This window comes from Haliotis cracherodii, unplaced genomic scaffold (assembly GCF_022045235.1).
Source record: "Haliotis cracherodii isolate W230 unplaced genomic scaffold, xgHalCrac1.p SCAF_5, whole genome shotgun sequence".
NCBI lineage: Eukaryota > Metazoa > Mollusca > Gastropoda > Lepetellida > Haliotidae > Haliotis > Haliotis cracherodii.
The window spans coordinates 53,551,863-53,567,698 of record NW_027266308.1 but is presented as its reverse complement, the minus strand read 5'-3'; the positions used below and the strand labels follow the sequence as shown (position 1 = coordinate 53,567,698).

Below are 15,836 nucleotides of genomic sequence, written 5' to 3'. Positions count from 1 at the left end.
ATCCCCTTTCTAGTTGCCTGTTATCACAATTATGGGTACAGGCTAATGTGTCTTGGAATCTGCACAAGGCTTTTCCCTGAGACCAATCAGACCAATTCTCATGAACTATGCACTTGTGTACTTACATGAATTGGTGAACACAGAACAGACAGACATGACGTCTAGAATCATCAACACAACAACTATCTGAACTGATGACTCACCTGACAGAACCTGGGAATCAGCCCTTCATTTTCCTAAAACATAGAGACAATGTTGTAAAGCAATCCTAATGTCACACACCGTATTCAACGTAATAATCATCCTATTGCTCTCAAAATTAGAAATATGGGGCCCTTATTAGGACATTCTTTTGGTAAAAAAATAACAGATGAAAGATCGTAAATTTCATGGTTTATACCGACAGCCTGAAATGTTTATATACGACAGATATATTTTTCCAAGAATTAATTGCCCATAAATGGGTGCATATATCACACGAGTGCATATTATACATGAATAAATAGGTCTTGTGTACATTGATCAATCGGAAGGGGTGCTTATTGAGATTGTTCACTAGCCAGTGTATTAGGAAATATCGCTGTGGGCCTTATTGGAGCGGGGTATACGGTATTGATAATTTGTCCACCCTACATGGTGTATTATTCTTAACCATCAGCACAACTTGGTTAACACTGAACTTGATTACAAATCTACCAAACCTCTTTTACATCAGTAATCATCATGAGCATGGCAATGTTTGGACAGAGAGGAAGGGATCAGGATGACGTCAGTCTCATCGATATTGCAGACATACATGTTTCATGCTGGGAACACTCAACAGGTACAACACATGTGGAAGTTTGTCTTTCATTACAAGCAAATAAACAGTGGCAGGCAGCTTTCTTCACATTCCTAAGAATTCAAGTTCAGAAACTAAAACAGGTTTAACGGTTTATCTGTTGAGAAAAAGGTGAGTTGGTGAGGTAAAATGAGGTTTAAAGTCATGTTCAAGATTATTGCACTTATATTGCGGCATGCATGCATGTGTGTTTGTTTTGTGGCTGCTTGTATTAGTCAGGACCAACGCCTGTTTGAAAGTGCTGGCCCAATGAGATACTACACTGCAGTTTAACATGGATACCCACTGCAGACAGTGTACTGACTCTGAGCAGTGCATTCGTTGTTTTATCACCTTAATGACGCAGACCAGACAGGGAAATAACAAGTACCATCCTTAAATGTCTTTTGGTATGACACAAGCGGAAATCAAACCCCTGACCTTTAGGTCTTCGAGCAGACATTCTATCCACTAGACCACATAGGCGGTCCGACAAAGGAGAGTGTGGTGCTGTGTACTTACAGAATCACCCATCATGGTGTAACTCTTCCCTGACCCCGTCTGACCGTAGGCAAACACACACACATTGTAGCCTTCATACGCCGAACTCAGGATTTCACTGCCCAGCGCATTGTACACCTGCAATACAAGGGCAATACAACAAACAGTTAGCACCAAATTAACTCATTAATAAACAGTGAAAACCTGTTAGTTCCGACTTAGCAAATGTTTAAGTCTTGAAACCCTGTTATGTGGGCGATAACTGTTACAAACGTATATATATAAACTAAGGATATAACTCCATACCACATTGTTATACAGATAAATGCTTATCACTGATGTGCTACTCACATTCTCCTGCGAGACATAGTGTTGGTCACCGGGGTTGGCAGACCAGAAGGAGTGGTCAAATGTGAAATCCTTCACCCTCATCTGTTCTCGACCGGAGTCCCCAGCTCCTATTGACTCGGGCATCTGTAACCATGGTAACACAAAATGTGAGTGTTAAAGGCCTCATAGTTCTACAGAGAACGTTCAAGTATCTAAAAACTAAGAAGCCACATCCATTGAACTAGATCAAGTTAATCGGTTTATTTAAATGACTATGATAACAACATTTATTGTTTGAAAAGATTGAAATATATTGATGTTTTCTGAAGGCAGATTATAATCCAATCCCTGGATTTTTCTCAGAATACAGCATTTACTGTATCCCAGCCTAGCTGAGCGACCACGCTTCCCACCTTGAGGTTGGTGATGCTGGTCTTGGAGTTGTCCATCTTGATGATCACCCTGCTCCCCAGGTCCACCTCCCTGAAACACACATTGTCATCATAACATCGCCAGTCACTGAACAATCCATACAGGTCTACATGTCAGGTGGGTGGCCTGAATGGACAAACAAGCCTTGAGTATTGTGGACTAGTCTGCCCCAGAATCCCCATAACAATCCTTAGATATTGTGGACAAGTTTGTGCTAGAATCTCCATGACAATCCTTAGATATTGTAGGTCTAGTCCGCCCCAGAACCCCCATAACAATCTTTAGATATTGTGGACTAGTTTGTGCCAGAATCTCCATGACAAGCCTTAGATATTGTGGGCCTAGTCTGCCCCAGAATCTCCATAACAATCCTTAGATATTGTGGGCCTAGTCTGCCCCAGAAACTCCATAACAATCCTTAGATATTGGGAAACTAGTCTGCCCCAGAATCCCCATAACAATCTTTAGATATTGTGGACTAGTTTGTGCCAGAATCTCCATGACAATCCTTAGATATTGTGGGCCTAGTCTGTCCCAGAATCTCCATAACAATCCTTAGATATTGTGGACTAGTCTGTCCCAGAATACCCATAACAATCCTTAGATATTGTGGGCCTAGTCTGCAACAGAATCCCCATAACAATCCTTAGATATTGTGGGCCTAGTCTGCAACAGAATCCCCATAACAATCCTTAGATATTGTGGGCCTAGTCTGCAGCAGAATCCTCATAACAATCCTTAGATATAGTGGGCCTAGTCTGCCAAAGAATCCCCATGACAAGCCTTAGATATTGTGGGCCTAGTCTGTCCCAGAATATCCATAACAAGCCTTAGATATTGTGGGCCTAGTCTGCAACAGAATCCCCATGACAAGCCTTAGATTTAGTGGGCCTAGTCTGTCCCAGAATCCCCATGACAATCCTTAGATATTGTAGGCCTAGTCTGTCCCAGAATCCCCATAACAATCCTTAGATTTTGTAGGCCTAGTCTGTCCCAGAATCTCCATAACAATCCTTATATATAGTGGGCCTAGTCTGTCCCAGAATCCCCATAACAATCCTTAGATATTGTGGGCCTAGTCTGTCCCAGAATCTCCATAACAATCCTTAGATTTTGTAGGCCTAGTCTGTCCCAGAATCTCCATAACAATCCTTATATATAGTGGGCCTAGTCTGCCAAAGAATCCCCATGACAATCATTGGACATATGAAAGAATTGCGTGTTCTTTAACTTCTTTTTAGTAGTATATATTATGTGTCATGACTGGGCGGGGGTCCTATTTACTGGTGATGATTTGTTGTTGCAGTTCATCATGAGATGTCACATAAACCTAGTCACTTCTACAGTGCAATGCCACACATCTGAAAAGGTTTTATAGCACTACATTAGTGATGACAACAAATACTTGTACAACAAAAATGAGACTAGAAAACTGCGCTTCTTAACAAGTTACAAATTTCAGATATATAACATGTGTACAAACCTTAAGCATCTTAAGTGAACATGGTGACTAAAGGAAGTCAAAAGATCATGATAAGGACAAATGAGTGGATCCTGCCATTGTTAAGGGAAGCAACTCTGCACAGAAAATTAAATATCCTTACATTAGTGGCTGACATGGGCCCTCATAAGAATGATAAGTTTATAAATATGAATGAAACATTCATAGGTTGAAGCTCTGTTCAAACAAAGTACAAGAATCATGTGTATGACATAAACAAGCATGAATTGCTCATATGGCATTTTGGAAGACAGTTTGTTATTCTGACCATAAGAATCAAGACCGTGACAACAAATGATGCCTTGGACTAGTCCTAGAGAGTCAATCACACCAATTCAAAACTTGATTGACAGCAGAAATACACTGCAAACTCACTGGTACCTCTAGCCATCTCAGTAGGTAGGTGGTACTATGAAAAGATCACTGGGAGCAGTGGCTCTCATCAGATACACTGTCGTTTTCTAGTTGTTTCAGTGGAATTAGAAAAAAATATGATATATAAAAATACATAAAACATAAAAGGAAGAAGTCGACCACTTGATAGGTATGAAGGAAATATAAATTTGTTGTCTGTACATGAGAAACAGTAAAAATAAACATTTCCAAAATTCCAAAATAGCAAAAAGCACCAGTTCATGCTAAACTGTTATCTGTGCAAATGTGAACAAGAAATATTGAATTGTCTTTGAGTTATGCTCTGGCAACAAAACCTTAACCTCATTTGAACCTTAGTCTGGTCTGTTTTTTTAATGGTTATAGAAACAGGAAAAACAAATTGCCCAAAAAATTGTAAGTAGCAAATGTGCGGGTTCATGGCTAGACTGAAATCTTAGATTAATTAATCTTAATTAAGATATATTAAATCTTCTTTGAGTTATGCTCCAGGAACAAAACATGATGGTTGATGGACGGACAGCCCCCATTCTTATATCCCCCTCCCACTTCAAGGCAGGGAATAATAAGGTATCAATTAAAGACCTTAGTTTTTTATTTTATTCGCATTCACAAAATAAATTCATAATATCATTGCTTTGGAAACCCAGCATGGTGATGTTGGCTGCTAGGCAAACAATTAAACTTGTGTAACAACAAACACTGCATAAAACTGACATTTGGTCCAAATCAATAATCTTTTATCACGTGTTACACACAGCTAGGACATTTTATACAAGATGGTGGTGGTAGTGGGACAGGCTGTTGACAGCATATCTGGATCCTTGTTGGATACCTTTTCCTTCAGTGTGTTGACATAAGATTAAAGTAGCCATGTTTGCAGGAAGTTGATCAAACCTAATGAGATTCATTGAACACCACAAAATCAATAATTCACCTTTTGTTTGGAGAAAGGACAAAAACAGCATGAGCTGGATTTATTACCATGTTCGTTATATTTCTTCGACCCATGAAGATCCGGGTTCGAATAGGTCTTCAGCAACCCATGCTTGACATAAAAGGCGACTATGCATGTCATAAAAGGCGACTAACAGGATCGGGTGGTCAGGCTCGCGGACTTGGTTGATGCATGTCATCGTATCCCAATTGCGAGGATCGATGCTCATGATGTTAATCACTGGATTGCCTGGTACAGATTTGATTTTTTATAGACTGAATATTCCTGAGAGCGGCGTTAAACAACAAACAAACAAACAAACAAAATGTTATATTTATTCACATGCTAAAACTAAGGACATGTCATAAGCTTAATCTTAATTCACAGACTCCTAGTTTTAAGTGGTTTGGTTGAAACATTCCCCGTCAAATATAAACTTGAACATGGCCACCTTCCTCTCTATACAATAACAGCTTCATTTTATAGGTCAGTAAACCCATCCATTTATTCAGAACATTTTGAAAGCTTCAACATTCTTCTAATACCAAATGAATCATTTTAGTGAGCCACCATGTTATACAACCTCTTCCAAGGTTGCTGTTACAGCATGATGCATGTATGTAGGTAACTAGTCACATGTGGCAAGTAGACTGGTCACTGACACAGTATGTGTTCTGCGATGCATGACAGACATTAATTGCAAGGCCCTTGACACCTCACCCAGGTCCCGAAAACTGGAATGTGTTGGGGATAAAAATGACTACCTGACACAATAGACCCAAAAATGGCCACTGATATTGCTTTGATCATGGCTATATATCTTATCCTGGAGATTAGTGGCTCAGTGTTCTTGATTGCCTAGAGGACATTTGCTCCATTTCTGACAATATATGACATATACCTGGACCATCAGTATTCAAAGGGTGGGAGGGGACCTTGTTTGGGATTCCAAGATACAAGGCTGGTCTATATAGGCATCATAATGGATTGGGTGGTCAGGCTCCGTGACTTGCTTGTTTGTGGGTCATCATACCCAACAGATTGGATCATCATGATCATTGCTCCTAATATCAATCACTTGGTTGTCTGGTCCAGACTTCTTTATTTACAGGGGCATCATAATGGATTGGGTGGTCAGGCTCAGTGATTTGCTTGTTTGTGGGTCATCGTACCCAACAGATTGGATCATCATGATCATTGCTCCTAATATCAATCACTTGGTTGTCTGGTCCAGACTTCTTTATTTACAGGGGCATCATAATGGATTGGGTGGTCAGGTCTCCGTGACTTGCTTGTTTGTCGGTCATCATACCCAACAGATTGGATCATCATGATCATTGCTCCTAATATCAATCACTTGGTTGTCTGGTCCAGACTTCTTTATTTACAGGGGCATCATAATGGATTGGGTGGTCAGGCTCAGTGATTTGCTTGTTTGTGGGTCATCATACCCAACAGATTGGATCATCATGATCATTGCTCCTAATATCAATCACTTGGTTGTCTGGTCCAGACTTCTTTATTTACAGGGGCATCATAATGGATTGGGTGGTCAGGCTCAGTGATTTGCTTGTTTGTGGGTCATCGTACCCAACAGATTGGATCATCATGATCATTGCTCCTAATATCAATCACTTGGTTGTCTGGTCCAGACTTCTTTATTTACAGGGGCACCATAATGGATTGGGTGGTCAGGCTCCGTGACTTGCTTGTTTGTGGGTCATCGTACCCAACAGATTTGATCATCATGATCATTGCTCCTAATATCAATCACTTGGTTGTCTGGTCCAGACTTCTTTATTTACAGGGGCATCATAATGGATTGGGTGGTCAGGCTCGGTGACTTGCTTGTTTGTGGGTTATCATACCCAACAGATTTGATCATCATGATCATTGCTCCTAATATCAATCACTTGGTTGTCTGGTCCAGACTTCTTTATTTACAGGCTGACTTCATATAACTGGGATACTGATGAGTATGGCACGAACAACAAACAAACTAATCATTTCCCAAGGAAATAAGTTACTTGATCAATACTTAAAACAATCTGATCCCCTGGTCACTTGATCCTGGTCTGTAAGTAACTGAGTCTGAACCAGACAATCCAGTAATTGACATTATGAGCACCAATCTCCGCAATTGGAATACGACGACATGCATCAACCAAGTCAGCGAACCTGACCACCCGATACTGTCAGTAAAAGAAATAGACACTAGTGAGTGAGTGAGTGAGTAAGTATGGTTTTACGCCGCTTTTAGCAATATTCCAGCAATATCACGGCGGGGGACACCAGAAATGGGCTTCACACATTGTACCACTGTCGGGAATCGAACCCGGGTCTTCGGCATGACGAGCAAACGCTTTAACCACTAGGCTACCAGACCGCCCTTAGACACTAGTGAAAATCTATAGGGACTTGTTGATTTCTCCCAAAAGTTTTTTATTTTGCATGAACCACCTTTCTGAAATGAGCTGCAGACTATAGTCTACTATCTGGATTCTACCAAAAAGTGTGTACACCAGCCCATTAGTCGCCTTGTATGTCAAGTATGGGTTGCTGAAGACCAGTTCTAAACCAGATCTTCACGGCAGGAATGCAGAGTGCATCTATCATGTCTATCACTAGTACTAGTCATAAGGGAACATGATCTGCTCGTCGCTAGAGCTGACTAACAATCAGGTGATTCAATTATCTCACCTTGATGGCCATATGTCATCATACCCCAACAGTGGATCGTTGTTAGTGCAGTCAAACACTGATTGGCCTGGCTTAGGTTCATGTACTTACAGGTAGCCATGATGGCTTGAATATTGCTGAGTGATGCATGCATGTATGTACGTACGTACGTACGTATATTTAGGAAACATTTTTGATAAACTTGTGAACCTTTAAATATCAAAAGGCTTAAGAATCACATCATTACAATCATGACACACTACTCTACATGCTCTAAGCTCCGGATCTTGTTCAACCACACTATTCATCAACTCTGTACTCTCACTGACTCACACAATGATTAAATGTATTGATTTTGTAAGAAGTAAGACATGGTCTGGATGTATATATATGGGACTGTATCAACTACATACACTATCATGTACATTCTACAAATCATCCCACCGATAGGTGTTATATTGATTTATAACCCAGCTGTCACTGTCTCATGTGAGTATAGAAACACAGCCATGTGATGCTCTTAAAAATGACGTAACCACTCAAGTATCTCCACTATACACCCCACGGGCTAAATACTCCAATTATGGTAGTAATGAGATAGCTGAGGTAAAACAACAACCTCCTTAATTTTGCACTCATACAATGATGATCATTTGCATAACGGTGTAATTAAAAATTTATACTAAGTTGTCATGGTTACATCGGATATATTTTGAGTTCAAAGTTCTTTATTCGGTTAAGGAACCCATTATACAACCATCTTCCCGAGGCAAGGGTATTAACTGACTATAAAAGTCCTGTTTCCACCCTGGCCGAACCTGGCTGGAATTTCTGGGCTCGATCCTAGCGCCACCAGTGGCTATTACGAGTTACACCCCTTCTATGTCCCTCCTACTGACCCATCAGACTCCACCTCTCATATCACCTGCATTTACTTCAAATAAAATGGTGTCGCCCAGTCAAGACGATCTGATCGATAATCTCGATCTATTTGTAAGAAAACAGGTCTTACTTCACGAATTGCATCAAATCACGTGAGCACCGTGATTAAAAACATGAAAAGATGTGGAAAATATCTGTTGACGCTAAGTTGACAGTACACATGCTTTACAAATCCTTCAATCAACCTAATTCTGCAATGCAGTTTACAAACCGGATGTCAATTTTGTTACGTGATTTTGATTGGACTTTGCATAGACTCATTACTCCAGCCAAAATATAACTCCATAATTCCACTCTAGTTCGGCAAGGGAGGAAGCTGGACTTTTACAGTCAGTTAACTCCCTTGCCAGGGGAATATGTTATACAACAAGATGATAAAACACATAAAATAGTGTAGTGGAGCACCTTACATAAGGTAAAACAAGACAATGAGACGGTGAGATACACATTCATCATATATAATTAAAACAATAGCAGAGTGTATAGCATACAACACACATTCCCCGATAAGCTGACCTCAGAAAATTTTAATCAATCAAAATGATGCTGTATAAATTAACACAATTCTATTATGTACTGCTGATCTTGGGATCATAAAGTACTCGAGCTGAGTATCGCCTGGTATACTGCTATGTGATTCATATAACCAATACAGACTGACAATACTACTGGTATCACGATACACCACATCAAATAGTAAGAAATGATGAAATCACTGAAATACAGCTATAAAACCTCTTACTTCATTTTTTTATGCATTGATATCTCTAAAACTTTAACAAAGAAAACCACAAGAACAAAACAGGTTTAAATGAAGGGATGGTTATTCAATTTAACAGTTAGTCTGCACTTCCTCAGCTACCACGTCGTTGTGTTCTGCCATGCTTTCAGGTGGCGCTATGCTACTTTGCCATTATGGGAGGCAACTCTATTAGTTCCTGTTCTATTTATAGCGTATCACGATCTCACAAACTGATGATTCAAGTATCGATGATATAGTAGGTATCAGTGAATTGTTTACAGCTCCATAAAGTACACTAACAAATTATATTCATAGAAGTCAAAATTACTGTCCAAAATAAATAATACACAACACAATTTTCAGTACATTACAGAATTAAAATATGATTAAATGGGATATAGATTAATACGAAAACAAATGCATGTATCTGTCTGTTCCATGTTAGAAAATATGATCTCCGCGATTATTCTACACCCTCCTGCATCGAGCCTGTCATACGTGAATATATCAAACAGCTGAACAGTGTGGTACATCACGTAACTGTTCAGTGTATTACCATGGGACTGAATATGAATAAAGTACAACTAATACATATCTGATCAACATGATGTCAGGGCTGTTCCTGTCCTGTGTACAGATGTAGGTTGCTATGGTTACTGTGACCTGTGATCTACATTGCACTCTGTAGTTGTCAGTTGATTCAAACCACATGCCAATCCTTTCATCTTGGTTGGGTTTTTTTCAAAGATGAACATAATTCAACTTCACAATATCTTTCTGACCAAGAAGAACTCACTGTTTTACAATGTTTATCATAATGAAGGATGCTACCACAAGAAATTATTTGATAGTTGTAAGGTACTTTGGTAGTTTATTTCACATACGAGTCTCATTATTAAAAGACATCAATGGTTTTGAAAAACAAAAGATATTTCAGTGGTGAGATTCACAGATTTACAGTAGCACATACGCAGAGAAATCATCAATCTCATTAGAATCAGATCTTAGTTCTCGCTATCGCTAAACAAAGATTTGAGGACATCCCATTACGGGTCATGTCAGAACGACCTTTCATCCAACCAATCAGAGCGTTGCTTACCAGATCGTGAAAGTGACAGTCGGAATGTGTTTTCTGATCATGCAACCACAAAATATTTAACACGGGGTATTCCCAATGACAGTTACGGATTTTATGATTATATCCATACAATCTAGGCCATCTATAAGCCTTTCCAGAATGTTCTTCTTATCAGTTTTAACATTTTTAATCAAGAATACGTCAAAATATGTTTCGAAAGTAGTTGCCAGTTTGAAACCAGTGTCGTAAAGCTCGAGAAAGCTGCCTTCCAATTGGCTAATGTTGATTTCTTGTCAGTCATTTCACAGGTCGGTCAAAATTAAAGAAAGGTCGTTCTGACGTGACCCGTAATGGGATGTCCTCAGATCTTTGTTTAGCGGTAGCGAAAACTAAGATATGATTTTAATGAGATTGAGAAATCACAAAATAATAACACGACACAGATTGTTCTTCTACATGTTTCCGTGTTTATTCCACGACACAGATTGTTCTTCTACATGTTTCCGTGTTTTTTCCATGACACAGATTGTTCTTCTACATGTTTCCGTGTTTATTATGAAGAATTGAGGGTGATATTAACTAAGAGAATATATTTATATATTCTTCATAGTAAACATAACCAGGTAACCTCCATGTCTCTTTTGTATACCCAGAATGATTCAGTCAACAAGTAAACCCATGGGCAATCCAGGAAAGAATATATATAACCTGTGCTTGTTGTAACAGGTGACTAAATGGCCAGGTATAGTCTGGAAGGTAATTTAATGTACCGACGTTTACTACAATATCTGAAAATCTATCAGACCTACTCCAGTCAAAGTTGGTATGAGATTCTTAAACAGTCATACATAACTGGATAATACATTTAAAGAAAATCGGTGCATGAATAAAAAATCTGTCTATTTAGCTATCACTATATTTCATCAACAACCAGACCTGTTCGTCACGGGTGGAATGAGCATTCATTGAAACAGCCATCTGCATAATGCTATCCCTGCATAATGCTACACCTGCGTCACAGGGCCATATGACTATTGAACTAATCAACTCAACTTGAAAGGGTGCACGGGAATCACACACACTGAGACGCCCAACGCTGACACCGTATTCGTGCGTGCGTGATATAGATATTGTAGTAAACGTCGGTACCTTGAATTACCTTCCACACTATAGTTAGGCTCATGGCCTGGTTGATTGCATGTCACTGTGTGTCATTTGCATGGATTTATGCTCATTTTGTCAATCACTGGATCGTCTGGTCCAGGCTATGGGGACATAATGCAAAAAACATTGATGATTAGTAATGATTAGTAAATCATATGCCATGGAATTACTTTTTTATTAATGTCCATACAAAAAACAATTTATATAGTTCAATCATATCAATATTATTGTTTATTTTGGTCAAAAGCAGTTTCATTTTGGTCGAATTTATGGGAAAAAAGTAAATGCTAATTTTAGTTTAATATATTTGAAGTGCAGAATGTTTCCTGTTGTTATGGTTACATGTATGTCTCGATGCTGATAATAAAAAACACTGGATTGTCTGGTCCAGACTCGATTATTTACAGACAGCCATCATTTAGCTGTAATATTGCTGAGTGCAACGTTAGACAACCAACCAACCAACTGTATACATGATTTACGTCTTTCAGAGATGGGCTTTTATTTTTGTTGTTTGCAGTGGCTTGAGACTAAATATTAAATGTATTTGATTAAACATTATTTGAAAAATTGACATTTATAAAATATTTCATCAGATTTTATAGATAATAATAACTCTAAACTTGTTTCTTATTTTTCTGATTATTGTTTAAGGCTTGAATCCATAATAAATAGCTATGTAAATATTACATTTATTGATTCAGTGGACAGGGTGGAGTAGCCAAATAACTATTATGTAGGCAACAAACCAAACTTTATTTTTATCCAGACCTTTGTTGACTGTTAACTTGATTGTGCAAATTTGAATTTAATCTGAACCCTCAAGCCTGGGTTCTCACATGTTTATGACCATTGGAATGGGTTGAATAGCAGGGGTAGGAAAACACAGTTACCTCCCTTAAAACATCAGGACACAAAACACTAATACTAATTATTGATTTATCTTTAAGAGTGAGTACTTTAAAATTGATATCTGTGGCCTGTAACAACCAAATGTAATGTAAATTTTCTATTCTAATACAATTGGATTCTGTAATTGGCAAGTGCCATAGCCGATTTCCATGCACAAAAGGCCTTTGGCCTCATTGTTCTGGAAAAAGGACGATTGATTTAACTTCATGAATTCCAAGCTTAACTCCAATAGAGTGATATATGTCAAAGTGATAAATGCTGAGAAACATATTTTTTAATGATAGTATTTTAATTATCTTGGTATTTTATACACGATGATAAAGATGATGTCTCCAAAACTTTTACAATCATGAAACTATTTAGGAAAGCGACACACGCTGCTATGGCCACAGGTGGGACATTCCCACATGTGTGACCTGTCAGTCAGGTGGGCTTCAAAGTAGTTCACTGCTATAGCACACTGGCTGCCAAATCAGCTGTTCTGATCAAAGACTATGAATTGCCACTATGGTTTGACCATTAAACACAAAGTTCTCAAGAGAATAAGTTCTCATAACACAGATGCTTTTACTTTTAGGGTGTGTTTAGGTATGTAGGTAATCTAGGAAATGCCCAACATCTTCCTGCACATTGTATCATATTAACTTTGGGAAGTAATGATTCATTCATTCAACAAAGGTTTAGATACATAGCCATACTGTATCATATGATATGAGAAATGCATCTTGAGGTTATCCGTTAATAATATAATTAATTGGTAAATACTTTTTTCAGACAGTATGCACAAGATTTATTAAGTCATTGTTATTTCCATGGTGAGTGAGGGAGATAGGTTTAAAGTCGCTTTGAACTGTATTTCCATCCCATCACAGTGAGTCGGCTGAATGGGGGAGAAACATTAACGGCCCTTCAGTAAAAAACCCAATTCATTGAAATTAGTAGTCAAAAGTTATGAATAAAATATTTTGTATTTGTTAAAGATTCCAATTTATGTATGTAAACTTTATACTTAGAGAATAGAAGATGTCTTTGATAAAGAGTGTTTGCAAAATGTAACTTAATGTTCAACAAAGTAACACCTTTATACACAAGACAAAGATGACATGATCAATGTAATAACGTAACAACAACATTGTTTAATAACACATTTTCATAACCCGGTTATATGATATGAATAACCCAATAACGTCTTTTTTCACTTTTCAACTGTAATTAATATCATTAATATTTGAGACATTGTCATGGCAATTGTTATGGTGATACACTTTATGCACTTTGCACCTACACCATTTTTGTCACCAAATGATCATTAACGAAAAAATGACCCTGTCGTTATTATAATATAAATCATGGACAGTGATCAAACATAATCTTGATGCGAAAGTGTTCTACGCGGAAGTGCACAGTGTTCTCCAGCAACAGGTCAAGCGGTTGACATTTGGCTGCAAAGTGTGTCACCCAAACAGGTCACTGGATACAAGTAACCATTGCCACGGAGTCGAGTACGGCACGCGACATATAAACATGATTATATAAGCATATCACTTGTGCACCGATAGATAATACTTAACACATACAATTGCATTATCAACGCCAAGGGCAAAGTTTTTAACTCAGTGAACATAACACTAACAGGAAAGGGTATCGATGATGTCTGTACTGAAAACCCCCATCAGGCGACCCCGACGTTGAACCCTGTAAAATGCTTACCGCTGGTTGACGGGGCGGACCCGGACAGCGACTTTCACCGAAGTCATCTCGCTATCACCCCATTGCAACAAATGCCCTCACAAGAAATCTCATGTTTCGGAGTCCGTTTATCCAAGTCCTTCTGCAATCACCTGTACGTCGCCATCTTGCTTCCACGTGACTTAATGGATATAAATAGATAGCCACGTGTTCCCAATAAAAACAAACAACACCGGACGATCTGCAGTCAGTTAATGCGTGAAAGTCACCGACCATCCTTTGATGTTGACAGGACATTATCAGGGCCAACCGAGCGGTCAAGATGTCATCAGCGGTTTACACGTGTCAATTGCTGGAAGGATATATAGTTGTCAACAACGATCAATATGAGATGGAAGCCTATATTTGAAGCATAATTCATGTTGATTGGAAATATATTTTGTTGATGTCCGTAAGTGATTGTTCGCGCGCGTCACGCTGAAGATTCGGTTTCGACTCCTTGAAAGGATACAACGTGTGAACATGATGGTGTTGATGCTGCCGACGTAATATTGCTGCAGGACAGATAAAGGCAGCAGACACAGTGTTATCTGTGTATTTGCTGTGTGTTGTTTAAATTCACACCGACACTTGTTACTATTAACGCCACTGTGTCGAGGAGTAATTGAGTTGGGTTTAACGCCGCTTTTAACAGTATTACAGTTATATCGTGGCGTGTCAGCTTAATGTGGGAGGAAAGCCCGAAGTGATGCAGGTCTCAGACGTTTACCACTTCGGTGAAACCCACGAGCACGGGTATGGTGCTGACAAACCTAGAAACATAATTGGGGCAAATCGGGATTCGAACCCACAATCATAGGTTTCTGGCGCGTCCGAAGGGACGCAACTCTGCACAGTGAATCGCGGCGCCTTCGACGACTGGGCCACCCGTGCCCCTTGTGTCGAAGCAACAAACCATATCACGTGAGGTAGCGCAGTGTTAAGCGCATGCCCACTCTATTTCCGTTCAGTTCCCAATGACAATCACTTGAAAAGTATTACTAATACCGTAAATGCTTGAATAAATGCCCTGCGTTTATGTATTTCAGAAGATCCCGACACACAGCGTTTATTCAAGGCAGGCATTTATTTTTACCAGAAGGATTTTTACATCAAAGATGTGTTGTTTTTTCTCCTGTTCTGTACCTCAAACAGATTTAGTTCACGGTATGGATCTTTACAGACATTAATTGGTTGGAAAAGGGGGCATTACGTAACAAAACTTTGTAGACTAAAATACAACATGGCGTGGAAGCCACGCATAGACGCCTTCAGTTAACATTCCCCAGGTGTACATAGTGTGATTGTATACTATATGCTTGTGCCATTTAACAACTGTTAAATGGAGTGTGTACACTACATTATACAAAGCCACATGCAATTATACACTATATACGGATGTAAACGTGTGTTCCGAATGAGTCATGTATACAAAGGCCAGAACAGTAATTAGTCAGTCCGGACATCTATTAATCCGGACTACTTCGCTATGAACGGTACCGTACGGATTAAAGGGGTTTTGCTATTTTAGTAATTGATATTTTTGTATTCTGATGTTATATCATCTCCCGTTCTCGGTGCAAATCGTAGAATCTCGTCGAGCATTCCATAATGGTCGCCGTGCACATAACGGAACAAAAGCAACTTAAACCGTTGAAGCCCACTTAGGCATGGTCA

General features: G+C 39.0%; 1 protein-coding gene across 1 annotated transcript in view; it reads right to left on the bottom strand.

Moving 5' to 3' along the window:
• The window catches only part of LOC139443474 (kinesin-like protein KIF16B), a 57,254-nt gene extending 42,965 nt beyond the window's left edge, over positions 1-14,289 (bottom strand). The window contains exons 1-5 of the mRNA XM_071224457.1: positions 14,142-14,289; positions 2,065-2,134; positions 1,673-1,795; positions 1,343-1,459; positions 204-236 (exon numbers count right to left, since the gene is read on the bottom strand). Coding sequence (XP_071080558.1) covers positions 204-236; positions 1,343-1,459; positions 1,673-1,795; positions 2,065-2,134; positions 14,142-14,188 — 390 coding nt within the window. The 5' untranslated portion in view covers positions 14,189-14,289. The remainder of the gene's footprint in view (positions 1-203; positions 237-1,342; positions 1,460-1,672; positions 1,796-2,064; positions 2,135-14,141) is intronic.
• Between the last annotated feature and the right edge of the window lie 1,547 nt (positions 14,290-15,836).